General features: G+C 34.5%; 1 protein-coding gene across 1 annotated transcript; it reads right to left on the bottom strand.

Annotated features, from left to right (window-relative positions):
• Positions 1–479: 479 nt before the first annotated feature.
• On the bottom strand, positions 480–8,114 carry LOC125657535 (uncharacterized). The gene is made up of 2 exons (XM_056155684.1): positions 7,658–8,114; positions 480–1,790 (listed from the first exon to the last, which is right to left on the bottom strand). The coding sequence occupies exons 1-2, from the start codon at positions 7,872–7,874 to the stop codon at positions 1,636–1,638; spliced, it is 372 nt and encodes a 123-aa protein (XP_056011659.1). The 5' UTR covers positions 7,875–8,114; the 3' UTR covers positions 480–1,635.
• Positions 8,115–21,936: the final 13,822 nt, after the last annotated feature.

Below are 21,936 nucleotides of genomic sequence, written 5' to 3'. Positions count from 1 at the left end.
TGTCTGTCTGTCAAAAAATCTTGTGAACGGGTCTATGACAACTCATCGAAAACAATCTTAGATACGACAACTCGTCGATGCGACAAGTCATAGAGTGGACATCTCATAGATACGACAATTGATCGAAACTAGTCGAAAAAATACAGCAATGATAATTTTGTTTATGTTTTTTATTACCTCATTTAACACCGTATTTAATGCTTCAACAAGAAATATTATGTGTCAAGCCGTAAATGCATTTTAGATGGTTTCCATTTTCTATCCTTGAAGAAAGTGAAGATACTATTGTTACACCCCAAATCGTCGCCCATCCGAAATCGTCGCCGGCAACGATTTGGGAAGACTTTTCACCCCAAATCGTCGCCCGGCATCCCAAATTGTCGCCCCGGCGACGATTTGGGACAAGATTGCACTATCATTAAGGGCGACGATTTGGGATGTACTATTGTACACCCCAAATCGTCGCCCGCCAATATTTTATTATAGACCAGCCTTGCAAAACTTCAAAATGATAGCAGTTTGTAGTGTACATTGTACTTGTAAGCTGACCTTGTCCTGGGATGGAAATAAAGACATAACATTATGTTTACCTATATACAAGTTTATTTTTTGCACTTATTGTATTTTATAACAACACCCCCCTCCCCATTGTGGCTGTTGTTGGTCTTGGCAACTAGGCAATGAGTAAAATTTTAAAGTTTTACATTAAAATTTTACCATGTAAATTACACCTGTGTATTGACACCCAAATGGTACAGGCCAAAAACACATCATTGCCTAATGTTATATCATAAAATCAAGCAACAAATTTAGCAGATCTTCTCATTCCGGTTGACGGCAATGAGACGATTTGCAATCACCCCCAAACATCAATCATTAAAATGTCAATTTTCAATTAAACAAAAAACCATATGACTATGATTCCGGTGAGCGGCAATCAAAGTGTATCATATATATATGTGACCAAATTGTCACCAAATAATTCAATACATACAATATTGTCCAATCAAATCATTCAATGTCCAATCACAGGAACCAGACGCGCATTCTTCCACATGGCGGAAATGGTTACAATATTAACCATTGAAGCCACCGCCACCAAGGGGGGGGGGGGGGGGGGGGGGGGGGGGGGGGGGGAAAGCGGCTAGTTCCTGGAGCCAAGACCTTGCCACAAAATACCCCGTCCAAATTCTAGTATAACTTTGGATACACTTGCCATCCATTCGTTATAAATTGTTCTAACCCTGCACTAATGTTGTTGAGAAAAATTTCATTGCCTATATTTGATATATGGACCCCATCTGCCTCAAAAAGATTTGTGTTTACAAGTTTGATATCCAAATACTTGATATAACATCCCCCATTCCTTACTATATAAGCCGCCACTGAACTGTTGATTCTTTTTGCAGAATTATTCATTTTTTCTATGCTATCTGATGAATACCAGTTCTTTCTAGGCAATATTTGTGACCATACAAGCTTTGTATTGGGTAAAAGTTTCCAAATTTTGTCAATTGTACCTTTCATATCTTGTATAAGCTGTTTGATTGGTGTGTACCCAATATTATTACCACCACAATGTAGAATAATGTAATCAGGAGGGTCAGCAACTTTCAGCAATGTTTTGATCTTGTTTTACATTTCATACCAGCCCATACCCCCTTTTCCTTGCCACCAAATAGACACATTTAATCTATCCATTAGTCCCAAGTTAACTCCATCTGGTCTGATTCTAGCTGCTAAAAATGCTCTTTTGACTATTGATGAGCCCACTACCCATACCTGTTGTTCTGAAAGTGTATATATAGAGACATGACAAGATTATATAATTATATGACTTGAAACCATTTTCATATATACTTAAACATATGACAGTCTTAAGGGTTACACCTACATTTATATTATGATTACATCCTAACATAAATTTTGTATGCTTTAGATTTCCATCTTCCTGCTTTACAGATTTCTTCCTCTGACATACCAAACATTGCTGCACTGGTTGCTGCCCCAATTGCGAATATTTGTCAGTTGTTTCCCCTATTTCAAACATAGGTGGCGCAAGACTCGTTTACGTCCTTGTTGACTTCCGGTATACATAAGATTTATGAGAGATTGTAAGGTTTTTGTTGTGCAAATAGGAAGCGGGGATAGAATTCCCGAGATATGAAGCTTTTAAAAAATTCAATGGGTTCATTGTCATCATATGTGACAGCGACAACGATCGTTTTAAGTTCCACTCAGCGCTGTGCTCTATAAACTTCAGTCTTCAGTTCAGTCCGACTTCACAGATATCAGACGACTTTGTTGCAGAAAGTATTTACGGTGGAGGGGGGGGGGGTTAAACATTTCCTCTGTAGATCGTAATATTCTGCATGAATGTTTTATGCTGAAATTTTATCAATCCTTAGTGATACAGTCATCAATGTTCTTATAATTCTATGACTCTCACCCCCCCCCCCCCCCCCCCCCTTCTAGATTAGATCTATAATCGAACAGGGGAAATTTTAGTCATCAATATATAAACGAAGTATGGTACAAAAATATATTACAGATGTCATTTAAAAATTAATTTTAGAGTTAACCAAGGTCGTCAAAATATGAATCAACGCGATTGCTAACAGCACCCCCCCCCCCCACTCCGCCGTCACTCGGTACGATGACGCAACTGTAATGGAGGGGTGGCTATAATCAGACTGTAACTGTAAGGCAGTGAGTATTCTTAGGTCTTCTTTTCGTTTTTGATGACTGGATTGTAAATTAATTTCATCACTTTACTTTCATTGTTAATTTTGTTATAATTCAAAACGTGTTGTAAAATATTGTTTGAATTTCAGGGAAAACGAGTCTGGATTCTTCAATATAGTCAATACGTATGAATTTAATCAAAATATGGGATGAAATTGTCAAACTTTCATAACTTATCAAAGTTTGCATTATCATAGTTATGTTGTTATGTCATGTTTATCAACTGACCCACGGAAGTATACAGTCCAATACGTCAAAGAAACGAATACCAGTCCTAGCCTATTTTAACTGTTGGCGCAAACCAGAAGAAAAATGCATCTCAAGAGATTAAGATATTTCTGAATTTTTTAGAAATAAAATTTGAATCATATCTACTTTTATCAAAATTAAATGCAAATTAATAAAGCTATAAATTTATCCAAGTGAAGTAAATACAAATTTCACTGTCATATATACAATGTTGTGTTCATAATAAAAGCCACACATAGAACTATTGTTCATTGTGGTTTTTATTTTAAAAAATCATTGCATTACGTTTTTCAATATTCACTTGTAACTTCGATTTCAATCTGAAGTATGAACATTCAAATTGACCTTCAAATTGAAAAGTGTACTACATTTGTTAAGTGATGTATTTTAGTATTAAATCATTCATATCATGAACTGTCATGGTACATACATGTATACACGTGATAAATCCTTATACGTGAAAGTAAACACGGGTCAAATTATGTAGGCCTACATCAGTTTCCTGCAACACCATGGACAAACGTCATTTGGATACAACCATTCCTATACGCAGGATACAGTCGTGCTTTTCGCGCAGAGTACAACCAACTCATAGTATATCAATCATAGTATATGGATGGAGACGTGAATTTAGAAGTTGAAAGAAAGCTTGAACTTCCGTCTTAAACTTGCAATCCAAATTGTAATATTCAATTAAAATGTAGAAACTCGAAATTTTGAATCATTATTGTACACCTAGCATATGGGGTAGTAAAATTTATTTGACCTGCCAATTTTTATGCTCTCGCTTGCCCTATGGACTAATAAAAAAGTTAATCGCAAGGACTGTTTACCTACCGTGACGTCATCACGTAAGTGATATAAGTTAAAACACGTAAATAAACTGTTAACTGTGAAGTTAAGGTATATGATATATGTACTCTGTATACATACATGTGCCTTCTCTATCGTGAATTTTATTTCATAAAGAGAAGTTATACATATACATTCATTATTACTACACATTTTAACAGCTTAATAATAGAAATTCAGAGATATATGGATATATTTAATAATTGATATTCTTAATCCTCGATAGAGAGAGGGGGGAGGGGGTCCGCATCTTATTGTTTTTTAAAAACATATGCAATTCAACAACTTATAAAGAATTATGATGTATTGTATATTTTATATTCAACCTACTACTACTGTTAATTCTACTGTTTAATCATGTAAACTTAATCACGAAGTAGTTTATAATGAAAAACGTTAAATGTGTATTGAATACTTTATTTAATCGATGTGACAGAGAAAATTCGGTTGCAGCTGAAACTCTCAACGTGCTTTCCTTTCCGCCCAGAGAGTCTTGCAATGCGTTTTCTAAGTTCATCTCTAAGCGCAGTGAGGTCCTACGAACCGTAATCCGCCATCGTTACTAAATATTCAACAACTTTCTAATCTAAACGTGTCCTTCCGACGCTCTCTTAAATCTGAGGTTAGAAACGCCTTCGACGTTAACGGATCGTGCGCCACCTGTAATCAAGGGCGAGTAATTTGGAGTTTTATTTGCCATTCTAAATGAATGAGACTTGTATTTTTTACCTTCTAACCCTATTATCGACAAAACTTTATTTAAAACTGCCGTAAATTGGTATCTAGTTAGTGGTTGTCCACTAAAATGACAGAACAACTTCCCCTGCACTGAAGGTCGTATTGCTAGATATTCTTGAATAATCTTAATTGGTTGTATTTGAGACCCAAATTGGCTATTCTGAATAGTAATTGTTTCTCCTTCCCCTATTTGATCCACTTTGGAATGCTTTAATTTTATTTGGATTTTATTTTCTTCTGTAAACATTGTTATGTCTTCATATTCAATTGCATGTCCCAGATCTTTTTGGTTTTTTACTGTCATTTCTCCAACTCTAAAGAAACCAAAAAATGCTAAAGTGTAGGCGGCTTGAAACAGTTTGCATTCATAGTAGTTTGTACAAACCAAGTGCAAACTTTGTAGTATTTGATTTAATATATTTTTCTTGACCTTTCTTCTGAATCCTTCTAAGAGTTTCTTAACCAGAAAGCTTTGAGTTTCATCCCTATTGTTTTGAATTTTTAGTTTGTAAGAAATAGCTGAAATGTAAGTTCTAGCTGTTGCCACTGAGAGATGTTTTGCTGACATATAACCTATAAATAGAACTATTTGCTCTAACGTAGGGGGCCATATTTTGCTAAGGTTTAGGGAATCCTGGAATTCCTCAAAGCATCTTAGTCCCTGGTTGTATGTTTCCTGAGTATTTGGGGCTGTTGCTAGATGTAACAAGTTGTTTACTTCATTTCTAACATCAACTGCTGAAATTCTACTGGTATTTTTTCTGGTATCTTGTTTGCTTGTGGAGCCAATTCCTGAAATGTTTTAAACTGTTTACGTGACAGTGCATCTGCGATACTATTTTGTGTACCTGCTATATGTTTTGCCTTGAATACTATGTTGTTTTTTAACAGTATAAGGACCAACTTTCTTATCAAAAACATGATTCTTTTTGATTTTGATGTTTGTTTGTTAATAATTGACACCAGTGCATTGTTGTCAATGTACATTATGATCCTCTTGTTCTTAAAGAGCATTTCGCCCCATATGTAAATAGCTAATACAATGGGCACCAGCTCCAAAAATGACATTTCTTTAAAAATACCTAAATCCCATTTTGTTGGCCAAGGCCAGAAAACCCATCTACCTTCCCAGTATGCCCCACATCCCAAATCTGGATTGCCTGTACTATCTGTAAACAATTTCATATTTTCGTTACTCAGCCAATCACTCTCATGCAAGAGTCTAACACCATTGAACTGTTCTAAAAAAAAAAAGTAACCAAGTTTTAACATCTTCCCTAAACTCATTTGTGATTTTGATATGATGATGAGCTTTTGTCACCCCACAAGTAGCATCATAAAACCTTCTGTTGAATGCTCTTGCATTTGGCACACCTTTGCTGAAAAAATTTAAGCTTCCAACTATGCTTTGTACTTCTTGTAACTGTAATGACTTTTTAATAAGGGCCATATTTAGCATAGATTTCAACTGTTTTACCTTTTCTAGAGGAATTTTTACAACCATATCAACCGTATTTATTTCTAAACCTAAAAATATAATGCTTGTAGATGGCCCTACTGTTTTTTCATTTGCTAACGGTACATCCACCAAACTGCACAAATTCTGAAACTCTTCCATTAAATGTGAACTTTCTTGAGTACCTACTCTTCCAATAAATAAGAAATCATCCAGATAATGATAAATCGTGTCAATACCTGTCTGTTTCTGTAGTTGCCAGTGTAAAAATGTTGAAAACTTTTCAAACAGATTACATGACATTGCACAACCCATTGGTAAACATTTGTCAATGTAATATTTACCTTGAAATTTGAAACCTAGCAAATCAAAATCACCAGGATGGATTATCATTAGTCTAAATGCAGATTTTATATCCATCTTAGCCAGCAATATTCCTGTTCCCAACCTAGCTACTGTTTCTAAAACCTGATCTAAAGATGTATAAGCTACTGTACATTCTTGGGGATCTATGTAGTGATTAACACCGTTATTTTCTGGAAAAGATAGATGTGTAATTAATCGCCACATTCCCTCTTTTTTTGGTACAATGCCTATTGGCGATATTTTTAAATTTGATATTGGTTTATTTGAATATGGTCCCCCTATCCTTCCTTTTTCTACTTCATTATCTATTTTTACTTTTGCTCTCTCGGGGTGTTTTTTGACTGATGTAAGATTATTTGATTCACTCCCTATTCTTGGCCCTTTGTACCCTAATCTGAATCCAAATCTAAATCCTTGCAAAAGCTCTAAAGCTATATTTTTTTGAGGATAACTGTGTAACAATGATTCTAAATTGTTTATATCTATAGGGGTGGTCCCAAGCTTCCATACATTAGAAAGTTCCCCTTTGACCTCTGAATTGAGACCCCCCTCTTCCTCTTGTGTTTTGGTACTGACCCCTTGAAAATCTGTAATTTCCCTGTCCACGAAAATTACTAAAACCTTCCCCTTGTGTGCTGATGTTTTTTGATGGACAATTGTTGATAGGATGTTGACCCCCACACTTGATACATACATGCAAATATGCACAGGGTGATCTGAAGCATGAACCTTGGTAGTTGTAATTGTAGCATTTTTTACTCTGACTCTGGTAAGTTGGAGCAGCAGACAGAGTTTTAACAGCAGGTAAAACAAACATCAACCATAATTCTGAATCAACCTCACCCCATGGTTTTGTAGGGTTCTTTGCCATTTTTAATCTGAATTGTTGGTCATACTCTTTAAATCCAAGATTTCCTGACCTAGATGTTGCTAACCTAACATCATTCATGTATTTCAAAATTTCTAATGTTTTTGCCGGATGTGCTTCTAAATAAATACTGCAAAAAATTATAAATGCATCCGTCCATTGTTCAATGTTGTTGATTTTTTTAGAATTTTTCTCGGATGTTTGTAATTCCCCATTCACCATTACAATTGTTTGTTTTTGTGGCTCATTAGAATTAATCAACAGTTTTGCCAATTCTACATACTGACCACTGACTATTTTGTTTTTAATTTCTTGTGAAACATTAAGTCCAATGACATTGTTGTAACTGTTGACCATATTTGGTATATCTATGCCCTGTGTACCTCGAATGGTTTCCCTGGAATTCTCCATGCGGAATCCCGATGGTTCATCTCTCGGTGATACATCCAATTCTCCCTCAAATCCATTATTTGTTGATGTCTCCATTGTCGTCTGCTCTTGAAATTCAACTGGTCCTTCCACATTTTTATTTGTTCGCCCCTTTCTCATAACTTCACCTCCCTTCTTCTTTTTCGCCCTCGTTGATTTTTCTTTTGGCATGTTTTTTCTACAATTTAACTTATTTTCCGTAGCTTCTGAATCTTATAAAAAATTAAAATGTTGTCTCGACTGTTATCTCACCGTTCTCCCGAAATTGCCTCGTCATAAAAGGAAATGCTATTCTATTTGCCAACTTATTTCCGGTAGGATTCCGGAATAGTGTTTCCGAAAAAATCCTCAGAAATAAAATATATTTAAGTCTGGCTAAAATAAATGGATTTATAGTTAATTCTATAAATCTTATTATTGACGTTTTTTAGGATAGATTACACTGAAATTATTTTATTGTACCCCCTCTTATATGGGGGATGGTTTACATAAGTTTCACTTGGTCTGTTTGTCTGTCCACACTCATATCTCTGGTGTTTGTCGACCTACTGGGCTGAAATTTTGTATGTAGATTACAGGTGCCCCACTGACATCCCCCCGGAGAATTCAGGAATGAGAGCTAACAAGCGTAATCTAATGCAATCTGATGTCACTAACAAATGTATGGTGCACAAGACCTAACAACCTCACAATTAGCAGAATAACCCTACAACAAAAGGCAAAAAAACAACAACCACGATTTGTTGTTAGACACATCTCTCTATCTAATCTCTGGAGGACTGGACGAAAACAATTCATATAGACAACAATGACACCACAACCAACTACAAATACAACTCTTTCAATAGTAACAACACCACTACCAACCAAAATCTTTTTAAAACATTATACAACAGAACAAGTAAAAGTCGAAGTAGAGGAGGAGAAGAGAAGGAGTTAACAAACACGACCAGTTGTATGCCTTTGTATACATGTATGCTATTCCTACATAAATATTGATAATCCTTCTTGTATGCAGGAAAGATCGATCTCTTCACCACGCATGACGGAACTTAAAGCTGTATGACCCGATGCTCATGAATTATTTTTGTACATAATTACTTAAAAGCAAATTAATTACTTTATAAAGTTATCAACTTTCCTTTCATTACGTGATTGAAAACATCTGCATGTGAAAGAAAACAGTGAGGATATTATTTCGAAAGTAAATATAGTGTGGTACATATATAAATTATCCCATAAATTATACAGTATTAAACTTTTATAAATAGACCCACGCTCTTCAGGGGAATCCCGACATGATGTATGAACTCATACGCAATTGTCTAGTTTTAAGACTGAAAGAGCGTAAAACAACGAATTACTGAGAGGTATTTGATATTTTTATTTCTATTAAACTTATGGCACGGTGCTGATGTAACAAAATACACAGCTTTTCACAGGCAAGACCACCGATGACCCGAAAGTGTGAACTGGTCACGTGACTGTCACTTGAAATGGCAGTGACGCGTTTATTTGTAAACATCGATTTAAAATCAAATAATTTTGGTTAAAACAGGTGAAATAATGTATGATATGTCATACACCCTCATAACTACATACGTGCGATGATTTAATAGCGTTTTTACGAGATGGGGAAAAAATATTGTAATTCGGACCATACAGTTTTAAAACCATATTCGTTCTGGGCTTTTTCATTGCAATAGGGATTTAATAGGATGTCTAAGACAAAAAGCTGAAGCGGACAAGAAATTCAGTTTAACCCATTTTAATCGCAATAAGCGGCCGAAGTTCAAGCAAGATTTCTCGTATCACTTTGTGTGACACTGGTCTGAGATTCCGTAGAGGCATCAGTCCAAATATCCAGCCTCGACGAATCTCGCTGAGATTAATGCTTTGACACTTGCCGTAGACATTGCCATCTATTAAACTTTCGTTTGTTTTAAAACAATTCACTCTTCCACGCCCCGCCCACCGATGACAACGAACGTCACCTGTTTTCAGACTCCGTCAACTTATGTAAACAACATGGCGGGCGATTTCGATCTAAAACAGGATACCTTTTCAATCGCCTCGTTTACTCGTGAATTTTCACAGAACAGTCCGTCAAATGGTTTGATATACTTCAGAGAAGGTTATGTTCACATAATTTCAGTGGGTAAAAACGCGGAAAAAACAGTAATTATAAACTTATTTATTAGCGCTAGATGCTTTCGCTGCATTTGAAGTAAAGAAACACTACATCGTCTAACCATCGAATTGCAGGATTCGGCTGCCATCGATGCTTACTGTTCATGCACAGCTGGGTTAATATTACGAAACGTTTTCCGAGTTTTGAATAATTGTTTTGTTACGGAATTGACGGATGTTTGTTGTTCGGTTGAAACTGAATAACTATATCATATATGCTGCGTTGACCGGTTCAATAAAATGTTTCATCTGCTTGCTTGCTTTTGCATCTTTTATTTTACTATTATTTATGATTTACTTATGAAAAACAGTTAAATATTATCAAGAATTTGCATTGCAGCTCAAATACCATCTGTGATCTCCATTACATGCAAGGTGAAGATAACGAACAGTGATCAATCTCATAACTCCTACAAGCAATACAAAATAGATAGTTGGGCAAACACGGACCCCTGGACACACCAGAGGTGGGATCAGGTGTCTAGGAGGAGTAAGCATCCCCTATTGACCGGTCACACCCACCGTGAACCCCATATCCTGATCAGGTAAACGGAGTTATCCGCAGTCAAAATCAGTGTGCCAAGAACGGCTTAACAATCGGTATGAAACACGTCAGACAGCATTTGACCCAATGTGAGGTTGTATTGACGAACTAGATCGTTATAACGACCATAGAATTTGCGAAATGCTGACTTCAATCGAGACTGTTGAAATCCCTGTACCATCAACTTGTTTGTCAGTAGCTTACCTCGATTTAAAAACTGACTATACCCAGAACAAGCTCTTGCATATCGAATCAGTTGAGATATATAAACACCATATGCAGTTATACTTGAATGGATATTGTAGATCTAGATATCTACATTGAGATATTTACATGCATAATTTTTTTTAATGGTAATGGGTTAATTAGATCATTCCAAGTTTTTATTCCACGTCCACCCAAATATCTATTTCTATTAAAAAAACCAACTTGCAAATCAACAGAAAGAATGTGTACAATGTTTGATAGACATCACCATTTTGACAGTACAGTCAAGAATATGTTAAATGACACACAATAGAAAACTTGGATTATAAACAAGAATATTATAAAGACTCGGACCAAAAAACAATTTCCTGTTCGTAAAACATCTGTTTTAATTAGTTACCCAACCTCTTGTACTATAGTATATATTGTAATTACATAGGATCAGCAAAACAATATAATACTTAGTTAAAGGAGTAGTTTATCATAAATAGGACAATAAATTAAGTACCACATGTTTTTTTATTTTCAACAAATAATTCAAAACTATGGAATAATCATTGTTCTTTAAGAATAAATGGTTTACAATATCTGTCTATTTTAATTGTCAATGAATCAGCACAAATTCTTACATTTTCTTAGTTGTGAGCATTCACACATTTCGAAGGAAAATTTAAGTAATCTACTAGTTTATATTCATCATAATGTAAGTTTTCCCAAAGTTAGACATAAATTTACTCTCTTATAAAATGTTTATCATTTTAAATAAATTCCTCACATTGTATACAAGTAGTACACAATGAATTCACATGCTCTACAATTTTCTCTGCAACCCTGGGTTTTGCCCAAGAATTAGTAGGGTGCAAACTATCCAACTTTATTGATGTCTCCATATATATACATATACTAACTGGTGGGAATACACTGACAGAGATACAGAGGTGCAGACATATTTCCCCTGGTTCTTTGGATATCGTGAAACCTTTGTCTGCCAAAATGAATTCCCCTTCCAGAATAATTCAACCCACCATCAGTTAACAAAGGAGTTTGTAAAATCTACTATTCTCTGTAACAGCAACATCTGACATAGATCCAGTAAATAATTCACTAACAAATACGATAATAATAATAGCCTTTATTTATCCAAGATAACACAAATTAGCATACAGCTAGTTTCCATTGTGTCCCCTAAAGGATCACAATCCACAAGTCCCCTTTAGGTTGTAGCTGATTTGTAGTCAGAATGTATAATTTGTAACTGTAGTTTTAAAGAAGATTGTTTCTGTGATTTCCTTTCTGCACAATCAATGATAGCGATGGTTGTTGGGAATTGAGCTTTTATTCAGTTGTCATGTTGTTAATATCATTCATATAGGACTATATTGAAACACAACATAAGGTCAATTCAGGCACAGAATATATCACTGATACACTGTTGAAATACAAAATCTTGATGCCAAGTCCTTGATTTCAAAATTATGTCTCAGCCTCATCAGTGTTAATAACAACTGCGATTGTTTTGTCATATTTGTTATGTCCCTCCTTTTTTTTACACACTGAGGAATTTGCTCAGATGTATAAAAAAAACTCTAACAAAGTACAAAATGTGGCATGTCTCAAATTGATATAATATAAAAACAACCCTGGTTTTTTTCCTCTTGCTGTAGAGTACTGTTAATGTCAAAAGGGGTGGCCTGTTGGTGGGGTTAATCTTGGGCTTCCATTGATAACTGGAGTTGCAGATGATGATTAAGTATAATCTGTTGATGAAAGGCATTTTCTGCTGTTGTTAACTGGTCTTGTAAATTCTCTGACTTGTGCAGCTGTTACAAGTATATCCAATGAATCTATAAAGAAACAACAACAATTTTTTTAGCATTTGGAAGTAAAACATAGATGCTGAGAGGGGGCCATGGAATTTTAAAAGGTGACCTGACCTATTACATGAAAAATCCTATGCATACATTACACCCAACAATTTATTAGCTACTTATAAAATTTCAGTTTGCTCGAATTATTATGAAATCTAAATTCGAATTTAAAACCATTTATTACAAAATATATATGGACATAAATTCTATTGATATTTAAAAACTTTGACCACGGAATTAGTCTGATTACTGAAACTTTAGAACTTTATCCCCTGGTATGATCTATTGTAGGAATCATGGAACGAAAACTTTGAATATGGCGCTCTTACAGTCATGTTATGATATGTATGGCTGAGCAGGGAAAATTTAAGACACCAGACCAGAAACTGCATATATATTGGTGTAAACATTCAATGAATTGACCCTAGATATGAAAATAGTTTAGATAGGGGGTTCTTTTTAATAGATAATATTATAGTAAAATAAAAATAGTACTGTGTAGCTCTTAGCACAAGTGCTTGGGTTCATGACCCCCCCCCCCTCCCTTGAATAACCTAGCTACACGAATTGTTATATTCAATGGGGGAAATTCTTCAAAAGAGCTATTTTGGGGTATGCATGACATTGTTGACATGCATTAGTATGATTTTCAACAAGAAATAATTTAAATCAAGTCGTGCAGGTTATTCGGCCAATTCGGGAGAATGGGGGGGGGTGTGTGTGTGTCCTGAACCCAAGCACCTGTAGCTCTTAGTACATGTATACACATGACATGGGCATGTATTATTATCAGTCCCTGATTTAACTATTACTATTAACTAATACATAATTGTCTGCTAAGACTAACTTACGTTGTGTGCCGGTCCATTCTGCTCTTACTGTGGGGCCTACCGCACGCCTTTATCCAACGTAAACATTAATCTTTATGTGATTTTGGGTTTGGAAATGGGATAAACATTACTTCTAGTATCCTTTCTGGGTAACGTGAATCACTGTTGCATTTCCCCGATGCACACAATTCCACCAATTTTATGAGAACTCGAAGTAATCAGGCTAAAACATCTGTACCTCAAAACCTCCGTCATCATAAGTTTTGACGGAGGTAATGGCGGACAATTCTTCCGCGATTCTGATTGGCTGTGCGGAGATGATAACCGCACCTCCCCTGACGACAGTGGAAGCGTGAATTATTTCATTGGTTAAAGATGACGTCACGCATTAGATGTGAATAATCACATTACGACGCGTTCAGCGTTCAAGCAGCCACGGGTAGGAGAGAGCTATATGCGGATTCCGGACTGTGGTTTGAGACGATGGTCAAAGTTCGGAATTTATTATACAACTGTGAATTAAAATATTGTTAAAATCATATATTAACATAATCACTAGACTTGCTCAAGTCTCTATGTTGTTTAATTTTATTACTTTATCATTTCGTTCAAATTTTTCTGTGTTTCAGAAGTCTAAATATCATTAAATGTCACCAAACATAGACTATGTTTGGCATTATTAAAGAGAGCAATGATTATTAAACATAGAGACTTGAGCAAGTCTACATAATCACATACTCAATATTTTCTATTATCATCAAAAAATTATATACCGTTTCTTTTATGCTACCTTAATTATTTAATGATTATTTTATCGAAAAATAAACGTACATTTGAACAGAACAGAATACATGATTTAATCTAACTAAAAAAATATAACAAAATCGAGTAATATGTAAAATGGAGCATTTCTTCAAGACATTTGGTAACAAATGTAATCAAATTAAATAAGAGGTACTGTGAGCAATGCTCGCTAAGAATACCCCCTCTTATCCCAATCTCCCAAAGGGTGTTGTTAAGATGTATAAATTACCTCTTTCCTGAGTGTAAAAAAAGAAATCCATGTGAAAATAGAAGGCAATTTTGAGGTTAAAGGTCACGGTCACAAATTTACTTAATTATCTCATGGTAATTATGTCAAGGTCATAAAAGATGTCATGAATATACACAACAAATCTTCTCATGGCAACACACCAATGTACAAATATGGTTGATTGATTAAATATTGTTTAACGTCCCTCTCGAAATATTTCACTCATATGGAGCACAGGGGCTCGGTTGTCAGATATTGAAGTTTTGTATTATTTGTTCCCGAATAATAAATTGAAGTTTTGCATGATTTGTGTCCGAATAATAAATTATATAAATAAAATCCACCACCAAAATCCGCTTTTTTAGAGGTTTTAAAAAAGTTGTATCATGTGTACATTAAAAAAAGTAAAGGGACGACACTCGCCATCTTGAATTTCTAGGGGGCCCTCGATTCACGGCTTGTTTTTAACAATTTCTACTCTCTGCCTACCGGTTTCTGGCAAGATCTATGTTGGAAAAAGATCCAACGACTTCTCCCTATCGTCTGCTTATGTCTACATGCCGTATTAAAGATCCAGTGACCCGAAACATCTTCGATACCTGTCCCTACTTATCGAAAGCAAAGGAAGTTTGCATCGAGTGACACGACGCCTACCGGAGCTTTCCATATCATCACTGGGGTGTTCCGAATGTATATGATAAGTCCAGAGAAATCAACACCACAAAAACATATCTTAAAAGTGTTGACTTTGCTTTAGAATGGTCACAATTTATTGATAAACGGCCAAGCTGCTGACAATGGGATGTTTCCATTTTCACATTTACTGATATTTTGGAGAATCCTAAAATATGATAGAATTTTGTTTCGTTATATTGAATAAAGTTCTTGCACGTCGTATTTAAGTTGAATTGTAACATTTGAAAATAAACAATGCACACAGTGTACAGTTTTGCATATCGGACCCATAGAATGATTCTAAATGGGGGAGGGGGATTTTTATTTCTCTTCTTAAAAGGCTAAAGCAGGAGAAAGACGTACAGCCCATAAGGGGGTGGGGAGAGAAATTACTCTTAATCAATTTCCCTTAATGATAGGGGAAAAAGTGGATTTACATATAATTGGTCAAGATATGGGGAAAGGGGGAGGTTTGCATGCCCCCCCCCCCCCACCCCCACGCCTTCTATGGGCCTGCAAGCTGTGTTTGTTTAATCGAACGAACACTGATGAGTTAACGACAATACACTGACAATACTTGTATGGTATATCGGCCTTCAATTTGATATTTATATAGCAATGTGTGGATAAACAGGTGTTCTTTTGATCATGTGCCCCTGTGGTACTTTGTGCGTAAGTTAATCTAATGAGAATCATTCAGTTATTGGTATATAAAATCTCTCCCATAAATTACATAGTTTACTATTTACAGCTTACTATGCTACGACATTGTCTGAATTCTTTGTTCTTCCGTGGAAAACATTCGTTTACTAAATTCTTTTTTTTTTTTTTTTTCAAGTTTCAAGATTTTTATTTATGAAACAAGACAAAAACATATACAAATATACAAAACAAATGAAATACATGTATAAGATAGAATGTGTATAAGATATGGTTATTATTTTACCATGGAATCAAAATAGATACAGTATATGTCAAACAATTGTAGTTATTAATTTACATCAACATAATTTCAAGTGACGGAATAATACTGCGTAAGAAACATATTTGGCAGTGTGTGTATAATAAAGATAAGTTTTTGGTTGTTGTTTTTCAAAAACGCCCCGCTGCCACAATGAGTCCACACATATCACGACAGTTCATATCCGACTCATTGGGCAGCTCTATTAGAGGACTGACCCTCTGAATAGTGGCTTCAGATATAACACAAGTATATATAATACACAGATATACACATGTATACATACATGTGCGTGCATAGATATAATAACAGTAGTAAAAATGTTTAAATTTTATGTTAAAAATTTTGATATAAAGAATATCTATAGATTGGATACAAAATTTTGAAAAAACTTCTGTTCTTTTGTTTTATATAAAAACCTGAGAACTTGACAGTGCGATCTCAAATATTCCTTGATGGAACGAATAACAAAATCACTCGTCTCATCAACCTGCACAACTCTACAATACATCTTACATTTATAAATTCTAAATGCAATAAAAGAAAGAAAATAGTTATATATCTTTATCAACTCAGTATTATCCAAATAAAACCCAACAGCAATATGTTTCCAAGTAATTGTGAAATTAATACAGGTACTTGCGACCTTCCATATATGTCGTACATTAATACAATCAAAAATAAGGTGTTTTGTGTTTTCGATTTCATTTCTACACAGTTTACACTTATTTGTTACAGTGTTGTTCCATTTGCTAATAAGGAGATTATTACTCAATAAGTTGTGTATTAGTTTATAATTAAACTCTGCTAAAGATTTGTCTTCAATGTATTTAACTTTCAATAAAAATATTGATTCCCATTCCTTTTTATCTGTTATTTGGAACTCTCTACTTAACCTTGTAAGCGAGGGTTTTTGGAATTTATGCTTTATCAAAGTAGAATAGAAAATTTTAGTTTTATGTTGTAAACATAAATTTTTATCAATATTTTTGGTTTTAATGTAGGGAATTTTAGAAAAATCATATCCGAGTTCAAATTTTTTGAAAATATGTCTTATCATCTTATACTCGCATAGCCAGTTCGTTTTCTTAGTAAGACAATCATAAATTTGTTTACCTGATTTTAATAGCCCATCCTCATTAAAAATGTCTTTAACATATAAAATTCCACTTTTTATCCAATCATCAAAACATATTGATTTACCTTTGAAGAGAAAATTTGCATTTGACCATATTGGCTGAAGAAGGAATTTTTCAGTGGAGTTAAGAGTTTGGTTTGTGTTGTCTTGACAAAGGTTGAAGCAAGAAAACACCTGTTTATAAAACACTGGAAAATTTTTAAGAATGCCATAATTGTTAGTTGATGTTTCAGAAGTCTTAACTAAATAATCAATGTCAAGATTTAAAGTTTTGCTGAAACTTTCTGCATATTTTTTAATGATATGATTACTTGTAATAAGGCGTGGAATCCACATGGCCTTTAGGGCTTTAAGTTTAGACTCTATATCAACTACACCTATCCCTCCATCTTTAATATCCCCTATCAATGTGTTCCTTTTGATTCTATCTTTTTTATTCCATAAAAAATTAAATATCAACCTATTGATATCTTTTATAAACTTAGGATCGGGTAATTCTAAAATGCTTGCAACATAAGTCAATTTTGATAAAGCCAATGAGTTAATGATTGTACATTTTCCAAATAATGATAGTTTTCTTCTCTTCCATGATTCAAATAACATTTCAATTTCGTGATATATTTTCATCCAGTTTTTATTGTAACATTCAATCTTATCTTGACCTATATGAATACCTAAACATTTTACGGCTTTCTTAGTTACCTTTATTCCCTCTACTGTTTCAAGCTGGTTTCTCAGGTTTCCGAGTAAAATACATTCTGTTTTTGTGAAATTTATTTTTGACCCTGCTAATTCACAGAAACTTTTAATGGTGTTTATTGCATGTTTTAGAGAATCGGTATCACTTAAAGCCAGTGTCATGTCGTCTGCATGTTGAATATTTTTAATTTCATTTTCTAAGTTTTTATTTTTAAAACCGTGAATCGAATTATTTGATTTGATTTTATCTGATAGAATTTCTGCAACAAATAGGTATAAAATCGCAGAAATTGGACAGCCTTGCCTAATTCCCCTGTGCATCTGGCATGTTCTAGAGATTCAGCCATTATTTTTTAAACGGAAGATAGGATTTTTATAAAGTATTTTAATCCATTTAATAAAATTAATTCCAAAATTAAATGTTTCTAGAGTTTTGAACAGAAAATTCCACTCAACTGAATCGAATGCTTTCTCAAAGTCGAGAAATAATAATAAGCCCTCTTGATTATTGTTTTCCCAGTGATCAAAAATATCTAATATTAATCGTGCGTTGCTTTCTATAAATCTTCCTTTTATATATGCTGTCTGTTCGTTACTTATGTAATCATCGACAACTTTTTGTAAACGACGAGCAAATATGAATGCAATTATCTTGTAGTCTGTATTTGTAAGGCTAATAGGTCTGTAATTTTTTAATAGGGATTTCTCTCCTTTTTTGTGAATTAATGATATGACAGCAAGTCGTTGGGAAAAAGACATTTCATTTGATAAAAAAATTTCTTTAAGCATTCCAAAAAAAAAGTTCCGATAACTGATCCCAAAAGCATTGATAAAATTCAGTTGGTAAACCGTCTAGACCTGGCGATTTATTGTGTTTCATACTCATAACAGCTTCTCGACATTCATCTAAAGTTGGAAATTGGTCACAATTATTTCTCGCACTCTCAGATAAACATTTAATATTGCTATTATTTATATAATTCTGAATGTCAGAAGAATTTATATTTTTAGTATCATACAGATTTTCATAAAAATTACACATTTCACTCAAAATATCTTCATCAGTAGTTAAAGTTTCTTTTCGTTCGTTCTGTAGTTCATTAATAACATTCTGTGATTGATGCTTTTTTTCTAGACTTAAAAAATACTTGGTGTTTTTTTCTCCTTTGTCGATCCACTTAGCGCGTGACCTAATTTGAGCTCCTTTTGCTTTTTTATCATACAAGTCATTTAATTGCGACTCCAAGTCTCTCTTTTTATTCATATCAATTTGGAGATGTGGGAGAGATTCTATTTCATTTATTTCTTTTTCAATGTTTGAAATTGTATTCTTAAGATTTTTCTGCGATTTGATTGAAAAATGTATAGAAAATAACTTAATTTTATGTTTTAAAATTTCCCATTTTTGCGTGTTTGTTCCTTGTGAGTTTTTTATATTTTGTATAATATTTACAATTTGGTTTTTATATTCGCTACTTTTTAAGTAGGAAGTATTTAATTTCCAGTAACCTGTTCCTCTCTTGTTATCGTGTATATTAAGATTAAATCTAATTGCTTTGTGGTCAGACATTCTGGTTCTATTAGAATGAGTTCCTGGAATTTTCTGTAGCATGGGAGATTTGCATTTATTTAGAAAAGTTTTACTAATGAATACAAAATCGATTCTACTTTTGGGTATGTCAGAAGCATCACACCACGTGAAACCATCTGTTTTATCATGTTTACTTGTCCATAAATCGACAAGATTTAACTGAATTATTATGTCATTTAACACTTTAGAGCTTTTATCTGAATAATTATCTATTTTACAGTTGAAGTCCCCACATATAATAATATTGGATGAAATGTTCGAGTAATTATTAATGAAAGTTCTTAATCTTTTGAAAAATTGGATTCTACATGATTCATTATTTGGTGCATATATATTAACTAAAGTCAATTCTATGTCATGTAATTTCACGTTGATTAATAATTTTCGTCCGTCTTTTGATCTGTGAGTATTAAGAATATTAATGTCTAATCCATTTTTAGTCAGTATTGAAACACCTCTGGTAAATGTTGAATCAGAAAAGCAGTGTATAGCTTTTCCATACCATGAAAAATTATACAACGATTCGTTTTCTTCAATGAAATGCGTTTCCTGTAAAAAGGCAATATCTATTTTTGAATGTTTTAACCAATTATAATATTTTAAACGCTTTTCTTTGGTATTTAAACCTCTTGCATTAACAGACACAAATTTAAGGTTGTCCATGCTTCAAACAAAAAATTCATACTAAAGAAAAACATTTCTATTTACCTTAAACAGAAACAAAGACATTGTCCTTTTGAAGTCCGAGTTAAGGGTTTGGATATTATGCGAGCACAAAATGTAAGGTGAAATTAGCCCTTTCCGCCGCGATTTTTAGAGTCAAATGCATTTCCTTTAGGAGATGCCGTTTTGGTTCCCGAGACGACACTCTTCATCTGTGTGAGAGTCGCTTGTTGAGATCTGGTTCTCTCTCTTGGGGTAGTCTGTGTCTGTGTGAGAGTCGCTTGTTTAGATCTGGTTCTATCTTTAGGGGTATTCTGTTCGAGATTTATTTGTTGAGATCTGGTTTTCTCTATTGGGGTAGTTTGGAGAGACTGAGGACGATTTGGAGGTTGGCGGAGACGCGAGGCAATTTCTGAGAGAATGCAGCCAAGTTTGTTGGTGCCTGGCCAAGCTCCAGCACACGTGTGAATGGTAGCATCCTTGTCCAGCCCAGAAGCCCAGAAATCATCATATGTGGACTCAACAAACACATGATTCCTTTTTTGGGTTTTGAGAGAATCGGCGAAAACCGGAACTTGTTCAGCTTTGGCCTCTATAATTTCTGTCATAATCTGGATTTGGTTTAACGAAAAACTGGGTGACGGCAAGACGTGTTTCCCAATTTTTTTTCGCATCTAGGGCAGATTTAGCTATTTGTATTGCTGAAGCTCTCTGTAGATCACCGCTACGCATCGCTTTCACGTATTGAAAGGCGTGTTCTGCAGACTTATGGTTTACACCAAATAACTGCAAATCACATGGGAAAAAGTTAGACAAACAGTTGTCTTGGCCAGCAAAAGGAATGACGTTGGGTGCTGATTCAGTATAGTATTCACATTCATGGTTTCCAGGTTCGTGACCTTCGGATTTGCAAATTTTGCAACGCTTATTGTTTGGGCATTCCTTAGTGTAGTGGTTTTCCTCCCAGCAATTCATACACCGTGGAGTGCGTTTGGTGGACGGTTGACCGTAGTGGTAAATAGTACATCTTAAACCGGCACAAATAGCTGTACGTGGAAGGAATATACCTTCGTCTAGCGCTTTGGTATAAATGAATCTATTATCGTTAAGGATGCCGGTCATTTTTCTAGTAACCGGATGACGAATTTTTTCGTACTTCAGATCACTGGTGAGAGTAAGATTGAATTCTTGAAGCATTTTGATTACTTCGTTGTCATCAACCGATAGAGGCACGCCTTTGATTGTTATTTTCAGAACATTTTCAGTAGGATTGGATATCCCCGCTGAATAAGGATTCGTGTCGTATACTCTCACATTTTTACTTCTAAGGTCTATTCCCTCTGTAAGAAGTTTTGATCTACTTTCCATTGAGCCGACATATATTCTCCAAAGATCTCTGTCTTTTTGAACGCATTTTAAGTCATTTATTTTGTTTCCAACGGAGATCGACAGGTCAAAGTCTGAAAAGCGTGTAGATCCAAACTGAATTTCTCCGTCCTTTAGATAGACTGGTTTAAGCAATTCCATTGTCTTGGAGTAGTGGTTATAAATTCGATCGGATGAGTTACCGACGTGAATTTCGCTCACAATACAAAGAAAGAAAAAGGCGAAAAATCCAAAAGTGTATGAAAACACACAAAAAATTCACACAATCAAACGTAAACATATATACACTGATATGTCCAAAGGAATTTTTGAAAAGTTTCCTAAATTCCTTGAAATTTGTCAAAGACACGGAGCAGACATAAACGCATTGAGCCTAGCCCGAGTCACGTGACTTTTTCTCATCGTTTACTAAATTCAATTTAAATTTAGTGCTTATTTCAACTTAGAC

The sequence above is a fragment of the Ostrea edulis genome, chromosome 2, assembly GCF_947568905.1.
Source record: "Ostrea edulis chromosome 2, xbOstEdul1.1, whole genome shotgun sequence".
In the NCBI taxonomy this organism is placed as follows: Eukaryota; Metazoa; Mollusca; class Bivalvia; order Ostreida; family Ostreidae; genus Ostrea; species Ostrea edulis.
This window is presented reverse-complemented; position numbering and strand designations above follow the sequence as displayed.